At 48.7% G+C, this 15965-nt stretch overlaps 1 protein-coding gene across 3 annotated transcripts in view; it reads right to left on the bottom strand.

Moving 5' to 3' along the window:
- The window catches only part of PRKCE (protein kinase C epsilon), a 474741-nt gene that overhangs the window by 31762 nt on the left and 427014 nt on the right, over positions 1-15965 (bottom strand). For all 3 annotated transcript variants that reach the window (XR_003609387.2, XM_088026545.1, XM_028103787.2), the window contains one exon: positions 5067-5205. Coding sequence is in view for 2 of the 3 variants with exons in the window: in XM_088026545.1 (XP_087882671.1) it covers positions 5067-5205 (139 nt within the window). In the remaining variant the exon portion in view is untranslated. The remainder of the gene's footprint in view (positions 1-5066; positions 5206-15965) is intronic.

Genomic DNA, 15965 nt, shown 5'->3' on the forward strand with positions numbered 1-15965 from the left:
TATGCTTTTGGATATTCCAGGAAAAGACCCACCTCCAACGTTCATCACGACTCCCACAAAACTCGTTGATGAAGCCCTTGTGTACCTGCCTCCATAAGACTCAGGCCCCTTCAGTTTTTCTGCGGCATTCCTCACTAATGAGCAGAACCTTCTCCCTAGTGCGATAGCCCCAATCAAGTCATCTCCTTGATTACCCAATGTGCTTTGTCTTTGTCACCGATCACTTTTCTTACCTACATTCTCAGTCTCTCTCGCTTCTTTTCTTCTCACCGAAGGAGAAGTCAAATTCATTTATGTTAAATGCATGTGCAACATGTGGCGGTGGGACACTCTGTGCCATCAGCTTCCTGCACAATGATGTGCGGGGACCGCAGTTTTACGAACTGAGTCATAATTTCAATGTTTGGGAGGAATGCTACCTAAAGAAGCTGCAGAACCTTTTGAAAAGCCCGTAATGGCCCCCAATCCTATTTTTTCTGGAGCCCTGGCCATGTGTTATAGTGGCAGAGAGAGAAGACTGACCAGGGTGTTTTTATTCCATCCCAAGTTTGGGGCTACATTTTTCCGGGTGATCTTCAGCCATTCACTTGACTTCCTCATCACATGAAGCTCAGATTCTCAGTTTAGCCTCCTAAGATTAGCTAAGGTGGAAGATTTTGAAAGCATGTTGCAAACTACAAAACCCTGTATAATCAGAAGTTGGTATGAAATCCAAGTTTTCTTCTGTTAGGTTTGGTCTCCACGTCTAGAGAGCATGCAGCAGGTCAAGGATATATGTTTGGCTCAGAGTAGAAATAAATGCTGAGCTGGCCCCCACTGCTAAGGAAGGGTTTGTGAAGTGAGATCCCCATCCCATAATTATTTTCTCTTTTTGTCAGAGCCAGATTAGGCATGGTGCTGCCCACAAACACACAGATGAGATGGCCTCTCCGGGTTACTCTCGGCTCTGTAGTTCTATGAAGAATTCCAAAAAGTGAAGGTGATAGAGGACCAGCATGGCTGGGGTGCATGTCCTAAAGGGGTGTCCATCCAGGACTTTCCCCCAAATGGCAAAAGGCCATGCACAGTGACTTCAGTTTGCGGGACACCCCAGGCAGGTAACTTCTCAGGTAACCTATCTGGAACGAGGCTCCAGTTCAGTTCTCAGCTTTCAGGATGGCCAGGGAAGAGAACGCTGAATGGGAGTACCGGGGCTTTTGCTGATCTCCTCAAAACACCGTTCTAGAGACCACAGACTACAGGCTGCCTGGGATTAAGTAAAAAGACTTAGGCAGAGGGCGCCTGGGTGGCTCAGTTGGTTAAGCGTCTGCCTTTGGCTCAGGTCATGATCCCAGGGTCCTGGGATCGAGACTCGCATCAGGCTCCCTGCTCAGCAGGGAGTCTGCTTGTCCCTCTGCCTGCTCATTCTCTCTCTCACACACACACTCTCTCTCTCTCTCTCTCAAGTAAATAAATAAAATCCTTAAAAAAAAAAGACTTAGGTGGAATTATTTTGAAAATAGTAAAAACACGCATGTTTTAGGAATCCTTTGAATTTAGAATGAAAAGAAATGTAAGCAAACGCAGCCAACTTTGAGTTATTTGGGGCTGGCAATCTGTCTGGTGAGAATCTTTGGTCTCTTAGCCCAGTGGGCCACACACAGTATCTGAAAGGTCAGAGCTACAGGCTCTGCTGTACTGAGAAGCCAGTAAATGCTGCTCTGTTCCAGCGTCAAAGCCAAAGTCAGTGGCTCCTTCAGTCATGAAAGATCTAGCGCCCCACCTGGCTCACCATGGCACTGCTGGTTTCAAGGGCATGGTTATCATGCATCTTCTCCAGAAAGCTTTCCCGAATTTCCCCAGCTTTTCTCGTCTCTTCTGACAGATCCTAAGACCCTTTCCTGTCCATAAGAACTGCAGGCACTTCCCATATAAACCGTGATTTTAGTTATTTTTTCATGGTTAGTTGTTTCCCCTGGGCATCTCTAAGCCAGCAAGGGTAGGGGCTCTAGCATGCTCTGAGCCCTCCACCGTGATCAGGCCAATTCCAGCGCTTGGGAGACTGGTGGCCATGTGTGCCCACTGTGTGTGTCTCGCTGGGTGCGCTCCCTTCTCTCCTGGGTTCAGACGGCTAGGAATGCTGGGGTGGCCACCCTCCAGCCTCCAGGAGGTGGCAGATCTGGGTCCTGTGCCTCCACAGGGTGGTGGGGAGGTGACCTCCAGGTGGCCTATGTGTGCTCAGACAGTGTGGCTCTGCAGAAACCACAGAGCGGCCCTGCCCACCCTTCCCCAGGCCCACTCCAGAGCCTTCCCATTTTGGGCGGCCTCTTTCATAAAATTCCTTTGGGGCTGGGCCCTAATTTTCTGCTTCTTAACCGGCCTGTCAGCAATGGAGCAGTGAGAAGGGCAAGGCTTCACATGCCATGGGAGGGCACGGGGGCGGTGGCTACCCCCTCGAGTGGCTCAGAGCTGAGGCAGAAGGGCAAGCATCAGGCCCAGTGGTGTCAGTCATACCCAGGGCTGGCTGCCATTTCCTGGGGAGCAGGCGCCGGGCATGTGGAAAGGAGAAAGGGTGCAGCGGGGGCTAGCCCAGCGTGCATGGTGGGAAGAGAAGTGTTGGCGAAGAGCTAGGACCTCATTAGGTGTCTGTGGTTTCAGGGTTAACCAGGGGCCTCGCAGCCCCTCCTATCCGAATAGAGGCTTATGGTTTCTCAAGCATTTCCATGCTCTAATCTCATTAGACTCTCAAAACAGCTTGATGAGGTAGGTAGGGCAGGAAGTGCTCTTCCCATTTGAAAGATGAGGAAGCTGAGGGTCTAAAGCACTTTTGTGACTTGGTCAAGGTCACATGGGGGCATCAGTGGTCCAGTCTACCCTGGAATCTCAACTCTCACGACTGTGCCTTTCCCACCCCCCCACCCTCTAGACAAGCCGGCAACAGCGATGATAACGACCCAGTGCTCGCCCGTGGGCCAGGCACTGTGCTAGATGCTTCGGAGGCATAATTTTATTTTATCTCCCCAATAGCCCTTGATAAAAGTAGCAATAGCTTTATTAGCTGTAATTCGCCTACAGAAAGACCAGGATTGCTCGCCGTTTGGCATGTAGTGGCGGTTCTGCATTGTGGGCACAAGGAAGGAATGGGAAGGAAGAGCGTCTGTGGCTCATTATAAACGGAGAGATCAGCGCTGTTCGTTGTGACTCGTGTCAATGGACTGCCTGTCATGAAAAGCTGTGTGGATGTTTTGTTCATCCTAAAGTGACTGTTTGCCTTGGGCTGGGTCCTTAACTACTCTGCTGTCCTGTTAACCCTTTGACTCCTCCTTACAGAGGACCGGAACCAGGCATTCTGTTGAGAAGGAATGAATGAGGAAGACGGTAGAAAAGTAGGTCCCAACCGAGGGCCCTCGCTTTTACTGATTTCTCCTTGAAGATTAAATTCCTAGTGTTCCTGCTAAGGAAGACTGATTGAAATCTCTGCTTTCAGATCTCTTAGAAGGTAAAGGTTCTAAAGGGAGCTCAACTATACTTACCATCCTCACGCCTCTCCTTGGGCCCCCCATGTCTTGTCTGGTCTGTGAAAAGTCTCTTAACTCTCCTTCCCGCACTCTCTGCCTTCTGAGCCAGATTGCTGTTGTCTGTCTTCTTTCTGGGACAGGTCTGAGAGACCTGGACACCGTCCACCGGAAAACTCTCAGTGGGTCTACAGATCCTCTAGGATAAAGGCCACTTCCCTTGGTCCTCTTTCCTAATTTTATTCATTACTATGAGCATTAAGAACTCCTATGTTCTAGCTATACTATTTTCCTTCCCTGAATGAAGGCCAAGAAAATTCTCATCCGTTCGTCTTTGCTCACGTCGAGTGTCAAAAGTTCAAATTCATTTGTCCATTCAACAAACCATTACTAAGAGCCTGATCTGTGTGCGGGATCCTGGGAGTACTCAGAAAAGACACAGCCCTAACGGATTCAGAGCCCAGGAATACTGAACCTCCTGTGCTGCCCTGCCCCCCACCCCAATCCCCTGGTTGTTTTCAGGAATGCTTCCCACACCTACCACCAAAGGAAATCCTGCTGATTCTCGACAACTCAGTTCATCTACAGGGTGTTCCAAGAAGCCTTCCCTTATCCCTGAGGATACCATCTTGTCTTTTGTATCTATTTATTCTGCTTAATTAGCTATATACTTAGAGATCACTGCCTCTACACCAGAAGCTCTTTTAGGAGAGTGAGGAGTGCTTAGTCAATTCTTTACCCCCACATCGCTTTGTGTCTAGCGGGTGCTCAAGCAATGCCAACTGAAAGGAAATGCAATCAGAATGCGCTAACGAACACCTATGCACCGTGGGCAGTGCTTACGGGGGCGTTGGTATCTCCTTCCCATCTTACATGGTCAGAACCCTCAAGGCCATTTTTATTCAGCATCTATGATATCTGAATCATATCACACAAGGTATCTCTCAGCCTAGGCAAGACTGACTTGAGAAACTCAAGGCCAGTAAGCACTTTATGATGAACAAAACATCCAAACAACTTCACGAAAGGCAGCCCGTCGGTCAGGTTCCCAATGAACATCTCTGATCTACATTTATAACAAGGCATGTTTTCCTCTTCCTGCTCGACCCCGTGTGCCCGTCATGCAGAATCACCACTGCGCTAGAAATGGCAAATAATTCCCGGTTTTACTATAGGTACATTACAGCTGATGAAGCTAATTGCTGCCTTTATCGATGGTGCTCCTTTATTCTGGTTATTAAGAAGTGAAGATAATGATACAAGTCTACAAAGTCCTCCTGGTCCCAGTCCATTGGTAGTTCTGGACTGAGATGGAAGGGTGAGGCCCTGCGAGTCTCTGCCCTGGTGTGGGGAATGGCCCGTTGCTCACAGTTGGCCCATTATCTCCTCTATCACCACCACGTCCTATGGAGAAATCAGTAAGCCTTCTACCTTTCCTCTTCTCCCTCCTCCCTTAGAATCTCCCCTGGCTTTCTAGTGCTTTCCCCCAGCACCACTAGGTGACCTCGGTGCAAGGGAACGGCCCCCGCCTCAGCCCTGGCAGAAGAACGTGGCCCTCTCTCACCATCTTACCTCGGGTGCAATGTAGTCAGGAGTTCCACAGAACGTGGTGGTTGTGACACCGTTCAGAATCCCTTCCTTGCACATCCCAAAGTCGGCCAGCTTGCAGTGACCTTCTGCATCCAGAAGGATGTTGTCCAGTTTCAAATCCCTGCAAGATGGGCCAGACCCATACAATTAATGCTTCAGACATCCCAATAGGGTCTTCTTGAGTTGGGAGAGATGTGCACATCTCAGGGAAATCTGCTGGCAACCCACCTCAGTCCAGGGCTCTCGCCCACACTGGTCAACCCCCAAAAGTGCCTCCATTCTCCCCAACATGAGGGAAGAGCTTCCATAACATCAGGAATATTTCAAGACTACTGCGGTCTAATAAAATCAGTAGATATTTATGGAAGCCCTACTGTGTGCTGCAATCCATACGATATGAGAGGAAGAAGCAACTCCTCCCCCTCCCTTCGTGAGTTAACCATAGGGGTTAGCTGGAACGATGAGACTGATGCATACTAACAGCAATAACTCGGCTAAAACCACATAAGAATCAGACGCTACTTTACAGAACGCTGACTATGTGAGCTATTGCGTCGTGGGGGAGACCACTGCCGGCTGGTGCAGGCTGGGAGGGCATCAGCACGAAGTGACTCTCAAGAGAAGCTTGGAGAGAGGGTTAGGTTTGGAGACAGCATGAAGGGAAAAGGTGGGAGGGAAGGGAAAGACCACACGGTGGGAGCCAAAGACAGTGAAGGGACCAGAGAATTGGGCCCTGGTGAATGGAAGGGCAAGACAGGCATGTTGAAACCAACCCCGAAAAGCCTAGAATGCAAGAGGAGTTTGAAATTCATGTGGAGGGGGTGTCTGGGTGGCTCAGTCGTTAAGCGTCTGCCTTTGGCTCAGGTCATGGTCCCAGGGTCCAGGGATCGAGCCCCGCATCGGGCTCCCTGCTCGGTGGGAAGCCTGCTTCTCCCTCTGCTGCTCCCCCCTGCTTGTGTTCCCTCTCTCGCTGTGTCTTTGTCAAATAAATAAATAAAATCTTTAAAAAAAAGAAAAAAAGAAATTCACACGGAGGACGATGGGAAACCTGCCTGCGGGAGCATGACCTCTGTGCAAGATCAGTCTTCATAGGGCAAGCAGGCAAAGGGGGGTGAGTGTCTGGGGACAAGAGGGAAGACACACTGGTGGCAACAACCAGGCCCTACAGAGCCCAGGCGGTTCTGGGCAGTGAGCTAGTACATGCAATGACAGGCGGGGGGTGGGGGTGGGGGCGGTATATTGGCCTCAGCCAGAGCAGCTCTCTTGCTTTACAGTTTGGGGTACCATGTAAGACCTAGTATAAAATTTGAAGTTCTGGGTAAGAATCCCCCTACCCACCAAATCTGCAAGCCCCACACCCGTCCCATAGAAGGACCCAGACTGTCAGAGGAAGGTCCCCGCCCTGGCCCTCCCTCAGCAGCCATGCTGGGCTGGGCTGGGAAGGTCTTGCAAAGAGGGCCCATTGCCCTGCACACAGAGCAAGAGGGGTCTTTCTCACAAGCCTGCTGGCGTCTGGACTTGAACTCCAGCCACCATCAGGAATCCAGGCCCGAGTGCAAAGGTGGGGCAGGAAGCACTTCAGGGCCTGCCTGCTTTGCACCCACGGCCCTGTTTCCGCTTACAGCTGGGACTTCTTGAGAAAAGAGAAAGCTCATAAAATATGCTGTTCTAAGCAGATGCTTATGAACTACAGAAAGGACAGTGAGCCCAACCAAGCCAAGCCCCTGGGACCGGGCTCCCCGACCTCCCACCCTGGCCACCGTGTGTGGTCAAGGCTCAGCTCTGGCCAGGGCGGGAGGGAAGGGAGAGGAACACGGACTTGGGCATGGGAGGCCTGGGTATTAATCCCTAGGGTGGCATGGCCCTGGTGAAGTCACCTTGCTGGTCTGTTACCTTGTCTATCAAATTGGGATGACACATTCCTGCTTGTCTGAAGGGTTGAGATGAAGTGTGTGGAAGTAGCAGGACTTTATAGTATTACACCCGCTCCCTCCACGAGGAGCCGGAGTTAGAGGGAACCGGGGGTTCTGTTCATCCACCTGCAAACGTGGGAGTCATTGAGAGGTGAACCTGTGTGCCCTGCTGAGTTACAGCCCCTTCATGCTCCCTAATCTAATGTGCTACCTTGCCCACACGCACGCACGATGATCGCCATGGCAACATGTGTATTAGGAGCAGCAACAACAAACGTGTGGAAAGCACCTCTGTGGTCTACAAACCACATTCATGCTCTGAACAACAGCGAGGGTTCAGAAGAGCATGCTCTGCTATGGTCGTGGCAGCAGCAAGTAGATGGAAGCTGGAAGAAGGCCGATGACTTCTGAAAGGTGATGAGGAGGTTGACTTCACTGGAACTTGAACTCAGTCCCCACCCCGCTCCAAAGGCTGGCGTTCCTGCCTCTGTGTACTACACTCCTTCACCTTCCTGCCTTCGCGTCAGTGGACTTCTTCCAACGTCAGCCCCCAACCCCGCTTTGAGACAGGACCCACGTGCTACCTCTCAAAGCCCTCTCTTTTAAAGCCTTGTCGGAAGGGCGCCTTTCTGCTTTGTGTGGATGGAGTGGGTTCGGAAGATTCCAAGCCAGCCTGAGCCTTGCCCATCTGAAAATTCAACTCAGCATTTCCTTCTGCTCAGGATTCCCACTCGGGGCAAGAGAAGGTGGAAAGTCTTACCTCTTTGCCTGCCCTTGCTCTGGCCCAGGTGCACACCGTCCCCTTGCTTCCTGCGCCCTCTTCTCCCTGAGGGAAGAAGCTGCCCCACACTGAAGCCCAGGGGGCCCATGAGGGCCGAGCATGTTCTGCAGGCTGCCCCTCTGCTGTGGGGAAGAGAGGCCTCAGGCCAAAAAGCATGTCTTCACACAGTCCCGCCGCCGATGCCAGAAATCCTGCCACTACTCACCTCCTCAAATTTCTCCTCTGTCTGTATTTCTCTAAAGCTCAGCCTCCCCACACAAAACCAAGTCCCAAAGAAGAGACAGTGACTTATGTTCCTTTCCTTGGTGGCAGGGAAGATGAGCACAGCTGGAAAGTCCCCTGAGGGCCAGAAATGCCATGATCAAAATTTTATTCCTTGGGAGTCTTCAGTCTCATTAAAAATGAAAAATACCCCCACGGCTGGGACCAAACCCGTCTGGTGTGGGGCTTTCAGTGAGTTCCTGAGTGGGGGTTTCAGTGGAGGCGAGAGCCGAGGCCGCCCAGGGTCATGCTTGCTTAGGCCAAGGAAAAGAGAGAGGACATCCACCCTTCCCTACAAGGGGGTTAGGGGACAAGGGCTGCTGAAGGAGGGTGGAGTCCCTGAAATTCCGCTTGCTGCACAGCTGGCTGAGGGTGGTGGTCCCTCTTGGTTTTCCCTCCCTCCCCCTTAGTGGCACTGATGCCCCGGACTTCCAACTTTCGACTTCCTGTTCCTGCCCCAGGATCCCCCCACCTGCTGGCTTTTAGTGCTGCCTGTTCACGAGGGGTCTCTAAAGCCTCCCTGGGAAGGTCAGGGACTATCATTTCCTAGCCTTGCTGGGTCTGAGGCCCAGCTTGCAAGGACAGAGTGAGTGGGCTTTTCTCCTTCTTGGGTGCTCCCCTGGTGCTCAGGTCAGAGGCCAGGCACATAGTAGGTACTCATCAAACTTGTGGACTGACAGCTTTGCAAAGAGGGACTTCTGCCTAGATATTAATCCCCACCAGTCCTCAAATACAAGGGCAGAGTACTTTTGAGGACCCGGGACATTTTTTTAAGGAACAGGGTCGTTTATTTAATAGTGGAAAAAAATACAGCAAAATCCTTTCCCCTCTATATGAGTCAATATAACTCTAGGTTTTACTTATTAAATTAATAGCTCCCTTCCAATTTTTTTCAATAGGTAATACCTTCATGTGTTCTAAAACCCAAAGTGTAAAAGGACATACAGTAAAAAAATCTCCTTCCTGCATCTGCTCTCCAGACACCACTTTTTCCCCCTATAGGCAACTGCATTGTATTTCTTGTGCATTGTCTGGGTCACACTTTCTGCATAAATAAGAACGTGTGACTATATATTCAAGTCCCCCCTTTTAACCAACTGAGAGCTTACCATATGCAGTCTTTTGCTTAATATGTCGGAGATCTTTCTGTCTTGGCACATTAAGAGGCTCCTAAATTCTTTTCTATGGCCATACAACACTCTGCCATATTTACTGGGGGACAGTTAGCTCGCCTCCAATATTGTGCTATTACGAACAGGGCTGCTGTGACTAAGCTTATAAATATATGAAGGTAATTGTACAGCTTTTCTAGAAAAGAAATGTCTGAATCCGATAGAACAGGAATGTGGATTTGATGGATCTTGCCAAACTGCCCTTCTCAGAGCTGAAGGATTTACACTTCCATCAGCGGTACGTGATGATGCCTCCTTGCCAACATGGTATGTTATCGAGTTTCCGGTAGTCCGATTTTTTAAAGATTTTATTTATTCATTTTAGAGAGAGAATGAGAGAGCACAAGCAGGGGGAGTGGCAAAGGGAGAGAGATAAGCAGACTCCCCGCTGAGTCGGAAGCCCCAGACGGGGCTCCATCCCAGGACCCTGAGATCATGACCTGAGCCAAAGGCAGACGCTTAATTGACAAGCCACCCAGGAGCCCTTATCTTGGTATATTCTTAAGTTTCTCTGTAAGTTTAAGCATTTTTTCATATATTTAATTTTTTTTTTTTTTTTTTTTGGTGAACTGTTGACATTTTTCCTTTATGGTGTTTGTTTCTTATTTTTTTTTTTTTTAAGGAGCTTTTTCTATATTAGGAAATGAACTTGGAGTGGTTTTAAGAATTGCAAATTCTTGTCCCAGTTTAATTTTTGACATTGCTTACGGTGGTTTATTTTATGGTTTTATGTCTTAATTTGAAAGGCTTTACCCATTTCGAACTTTTAAAGCATTCCCCCCAAGGTCTCCCCTTGTACTTTGATGCTTTCATTTTATAAATGCAAGTCTTTGATGTATTTGGAATTCGGCCTGATAAAAGGTGTGAAGTAGAGATCCAACTTTGTTTCCAGCCCCATATGTTGGATAGTTCATCTTTTCCTCATTGACTGAAACATCACCTTTTCCAAATACTGGTCTTTCTGGAGTCTTCATTCAATTATGTTGCTCTATGCCACACTTTTGAAATTACTGAAGGTTTATGATGCATTTTAACATTCAGTAGGGCTGGTCCCCTTCTTCTTCTTCAAAATTTCCTGGCTACTCTTGCTTGTTTATTTTTCCATATGAACTTTAGAATCATCTGTCTTGTTTTAAAAAAAATCCTGGTGATGTTTTTATTGGGAACATGTCTAAAGTTATAAATTAACTCAGAGAGAATTGATATTTTTATGATGTTGAGTCTTCCTATCCAATAACACTGTTTGTCTTTCTATTCATTAAAGTCTTGTCTGTGTCCTTTAGGGGCATTTTAAAGTTCTCTCCTATAGATTGTGTGCATTTCTTGTTATATTTAATGGCAGCCTGCTGGTTGTCCCAATACCCATTCTCATTTTCTTCCTTAGTAAGAGAACACTGTTGTTGTTGTTGTTTTTTAAGCCTTGCACGTAGTGATGTAGCTATAACCCGGAATTCAAAGCCTTCCTTAGAACTGGGTGTGGTTATATAACTAAGTTCTAGCCAGTCAGTTGTATGAAGTCTCAAAAGAAAGAGGCTTACTCTTTTCTTTCCTTTACCCATTGCCTGAATGAGGATATAATGCCTGGAGGCCTAGTAGCCACCTTCAGCCATAAAGAAAAGGACCAAGTCCCAGAAATGGTCACTGGACTTCCTATCTCCAGATAACACTCATATGAAAAAGAAATAAACTTGTGTCTTATTTAAAGCACTGTTGTCTGTGGCTTATATGATAATTGCAGCTGAATCCACTTCTGAGGAATCCAAGTTGTTATTTTAAATTCCTATTGTAAATGGGGTCTTTTCTTCCATCATATCCTTTATCTGGTTGCATATGTATGTACTAGTTCTTAATTTCTACTTATCGTTTTATGCCCTGCCACTGTATGAATGTTCTTTATTTTTGTAAATAAATGATTCTCCTGGATTTTCCAAAACATTTGTAACTGGTGATCATTTTTACTTCCTCCTTTTCAGTGTTTACATTTCTAACTTATTTATTTTGCCTGTGTTGGTTGGAAACTTAAGAACAATGCTAAGTAATGATGATAGTGTTTGGTAGTCTCTGATTTGGTGGGGGTGTCTCTGGTTACGATAAAGGCATTTCCCTAGGCAGAATGCCTTTATCATAGCCCCCGTCACTTGGAACCTGACTGAAGGCTACCTTACTGTGTATTCTCCACTAGACTGAGGACTTGTGAGAACTTCCATGGAAACTCCCTTTCTCCCCAGCTCCCAGAGGTCCCAGTGAGCTATGGGGAAGACAGTAAGGAACAGGCTATGCAGTGCCCCTCTAGTCCTGGGTTTCTTAACCTTGGAGCTGGATTGACATTTGCAGCTGGATAATTCTTCGTTGTGGGGGGTTGTCCTGTGCACTGTAGGATGTTCAACAGAAATGGTGAGCTATACCCATTAGATGCTATTATCAACATCCCCACCCCCCAGTTGTGACAACCCAAAATGGCTCTAGACATTGTCAAATGTCCCCTGCAAGACTGCTGGTGGACAATTACTGCTCTAAGTCTCAAACAATGATCAAGGCTCCAAGATGGTCTGGTCCAAATCCTTAAGCCGAATAGGGATTTGAGAGCAAGGCTCTCAGGAAAGGGTGCATCTGCCTTGAATGTCCTCTACCATTTTGTCCTGGGAGACAGGAAGCCTGGCACACTAGCCCTGCTGGCATTTGGTACCATCAACACATCTTTTTAAGAAGCATCTTAGGAAATCGAGGCTCAGAAAAGGTAAAGCCGCTCACCCACGCTTGCACAGCTGGTAAGAGGCAGTGCTGGGCTAACTCACACAACTGCGTGTGATCAGCTTTCAGATCAAATGTAAGATCCATGAGTTAGAAATCTCTACCTGCTGATGGGACCCAAATCCCTTTGCTCTTAAAAAAGGTGGGCTTCATGATGAGAAGGGGAATACAAAGGCCCAAAGGTCACAGCCGCTGATAGGGAAGGAGTGATTTAGGGGCATGATGGTATAACCAAGGTTCCCTTGAGGTAGGAACACAGAGCACTTCCAGAAACTCAAAAGATAGTCAAGAAAATCCCAAATATGCTTGAGACTCAGTTTCCTTATCTGTAAAATGGGGATAATATTGCCACGATTGAATGATGTAATCCACGTGAAAGTTCAAGCATTAGAGCCTGATACATGGTAGTTACTCTAGGAGTAACTTACGGTCTCTAACAGTCTCCAGGGTTCTCTGACAGTCATTTCTTAAGACGCACATGCCCTGTGGGCCCCTAAAAACTTTTTTTTTTAAAGATTTTATTTACTTATTTGACGGAAAGAGACACAGCGAGAGAAGGAACACAAGCAGGGGCAGAGGGAGAGGGAGAAGCAGATTCTCAGCTGAGCAGGGAGCCCGATGCAGGGCTCGATCCCAGGACCCTGGGATCATGACCCGAGCCGAAGGCAGACGCTTAACGGACTGAGCCACCCAGGCGCCCCCCCCCAAAAAAACTCTTTAATATTAGAGAAATACTTATTACTTCCTAGTGTGCATAAACTACAGAGACAGACTTTGTGGGATGAAGAATAGGGAGCATATGTAACTATCACACAGTGGAGAAAATGTCAAAGAATACTTGAGAGAGAGACAGAAAGACACTGAAACTTCTACTCCAGCCCAGGGAGAAAATCACAGATTCCTTTCCCCTGGGCCTGGGGAATGACACCTCGCACCCAGGGGAACACCAGTGCCCCAGGGAGAAAGCAAAGGCAGGCGGGGTGGTTTAAGGAGGAGGGGGTGGGGCAGCACAGGTGTCACCCGTCAGGATCGACGTGACAGTTTCCAGACCCTCAGCAACCCCTTGTGCAGAGCTGGGAGCGGCTGCCCTAGCAGTGGGAATCCCTGTGCTTTGCAGCCCCCTGGGTGCTATCACACACCTTATCTCTCCGACTCCCAACAACAGCCCTGGCAGGAGGGGGATCATCATCCCCAGCTTGCAAAGAACTTGGGGGTGGGGCCGGGGGTGGGGTGGGGGGCACCAAAGCTTGTGAGGTGAGCTGGAACCTGAGCAGCAGAAGCTGGGTGGGGTCCTACGCTCCTCCCCACGGCACCTCAGCCATCTTATCCGAAAAAAATCGTCCTCTCCTACTGGTGAAATTGTGTTTTCCCAATTTCGTAGATTCCCCAAGAATAAGGGCCAGGAAACTCCTCTGGAAACCACTGGCATTTAGCGAAGGGTTGGCACCTGGGAGACCCTTCACACATAAGAAAAAATTGAAAAAAACTTTTTTTGCTTGACTCGAAAACTCACCCCAAAGGAAGGGACCCATATGTCCCTGTCTTCTGGACCAGGCTCTCCATTTTTAATGCCCTCATTTCCCTGCTGTGCTCCCTGGTATATTTCTCTGGCATGCTAATTCCCCAAAGCTCAGGCCTGAACACCACACAAACGACAGCACATTCTTCCACTTACTCGAAGATAAGAGATTAGAAAGATTACTTTTCAGGATGCCAAGTATTTAGATCACCAGAGAGAGCAGGCCCTCGGGGGAGGTTATGAAGAAACTCTGCTTGTTTTTGGACAAATAGTGAAGACTAGCACATGATTGTGGTTAATCAGATGGGAATACAGGCTCTTGGGGCAGATGTTGCTTCATAAATTGAACCATACGTTCAAGAGAAAGCCAACTTTCCCCTCCAATATAGCACACTCCCCTTGACATTGGGGCAAACGTTGGTGACCAGCTGCTGTCCTTCCTTCTGGCTCCCTCTGTGGCGGCCACCCCCGAGCACCCCCAGGAACGCCAGATCTCTCCAGCGCCACCCTGGGCCAGGCAAGACTATAAGCACAAAGCCTGAGAAAGGGAACCTCCAGGGTGCCTGGGTGGCTCAGTCGGTTAAGCGTCTGCCTTCAGCTCGGGTCATGATCCCGGGGTCCTGGGATCGAGCCCCACATCGGGCTCCCTGCTCAGCCGGGAGTCTGCTTCTCCCTCTCTCTCTCCCTCTGTGCTCTCTCTCTCTCTCTGTCTCTCAAATAAAAATAAATACGTCTTAAAAAAAAAAAAAAAAGAAAGTGAACCTCCTGCCTCTCTGTCAAATCGAGAAGCATCATTTGCTTCAGAGCCAAGGTAACTGATTTCAAACTTCTCCATTGCCATGCTGATACCCGGAGTCAATGGTCATGTTTCACTCTGGGCCAGTCTGCAGGGAAATCCCAGAGCCTTTTCATAGGAAAAGCTCAGTCATTTAGGACAAAATAGTTAACTACCATTTTGGGGTTTTTTTCCAAATGCTTTTATATGCTGGCTCAGGATAAGTCTTTAAATGCATTATCTCATTTAATCTCACCAATAGCCTAGGGAACTGGTAGGACTGTTATCGCCTCCATTTTAAAGAAGAGGAAGAAGGTTCTGAGGGGCTATGTCCCTGGCCCGGGACACACGGGGCGGGAGTGACACAGTTGGTTTGCCTGACATCAACTCCCGTGCTCTGAATCACTTTGCTACGTTGCCTGAGGAGGGGGACAAAAAAGATGGTATCTACACTCCTGCCCCTCTGTGGGACTGAGAGCACAGTTGTTGCCGTTGGGCTAATGGCTGTTTTGGACTCATGGCAAGGTGGTTAGAAGATGTAACGGATAAACTAGGCACTGCTGTTTTGACCAAACTGATGACCCCTGGTCTGGAGAGAGCCGACCTCCAGCTACCACACTGACAGTTGGAAAACCTGAGGTGTGAAACGGTACCCCTTTCACAGCCAAAATAAAGAGCCTGGGGCTGTACCTGGACATTAAGACGTGGAATCCCTGCAGAATAACTTATCTGACTGCGAGGTTGTATCTAATTCCTTTTTTTTTTTTTTTTAACCCACAGCAATGAAAGCAAATTCTTATGCTTGATATACCCGCAGATAATATCCTGACCTCCACCGATGGGAAATAGGCCTTGACTTGTGTCCCCAGAGAGCGGGATGGGACCCTCTGACCATTGTGACATTTACACCCAGGCCCCCAGTCCTCTCCAGGCCGTCAGTCAACCTGCACTTAGAAATGGCCCTTCGGGGCTCGGTCGGTGTACAGACTGGGCCAAGGACAGCGATGACCTCAAGCAAGTCACTTCTCTGAGCTCGCTGTCCTCAAATATGAGAAAAGACGGCTGGATGAGCTAATCCCCAAGGACCCTTCTCGTCCGAGATCCTGGGAAGCAAAGGCAGCTGGAGCACATGAAGTCTGAACTTGCAATCCAGGCTGTCGCACACACGTTTCCCTTTCCACCCCGAAGCAAACCTTTACCAGCAGGCCTTTTTGTACAAAATGCAAATCAGACGATGCTCTCCTTCTACTTGCCTTCTTCAGGGGCACCCCTCGAACACACTTCCTGTGTGGTGTGTGAGGTGCTTTGGGGTCTCCACCAGTCGGGACTGTTGGCTTCCTCCCTCCCCTCACCCCCTCATAATCCAAACCTGGGCCTGTGGGCCTTGGGTGCTTCCCAAGTGTGTGAGGCTGTCGCCTGCCTTGACGTCCCAGCACAGGCCCTGCTATGAGGATCTGTCTTCCACCGTGGATGCCCCGTGAGGGCGGGACCTGGAAGCCCCCCAGGGCCCGATCCTTCCTCCCATCACAATACCCCAGGTCAAAGGATGAAAGAATCAGGGAGCAGGGAGGGGAATTTGTGAATCATGGCCCCAGGCATCCAGGCGACCAGGACAAATGCTTTCAGATACCATATGGAACTACTTAAAATGTATTAGGAACTGTTAAAACCAAGGCCAAACCTTCAGAGGCAGCTGAATCTGGCATCCT

Source organism: Eumetopias jubatus, unplaced genomic scaffold (genome assembly GCF_037043125.1).
Source record: "Eumetopias jubatus isolate StellerSeaLion01/CBP00866 unplaced genomic scaffold, mEumJub1_p1.0 scaffold_9, whole genome shotgun sequence".
In the NCBI taxonomy this organism is placed as follows: Eukaryota; Metazoa; Chordata; class Mammalia; order Carnivora; family Otariidae; genus Eumetopias; species Eumetopias jubatus.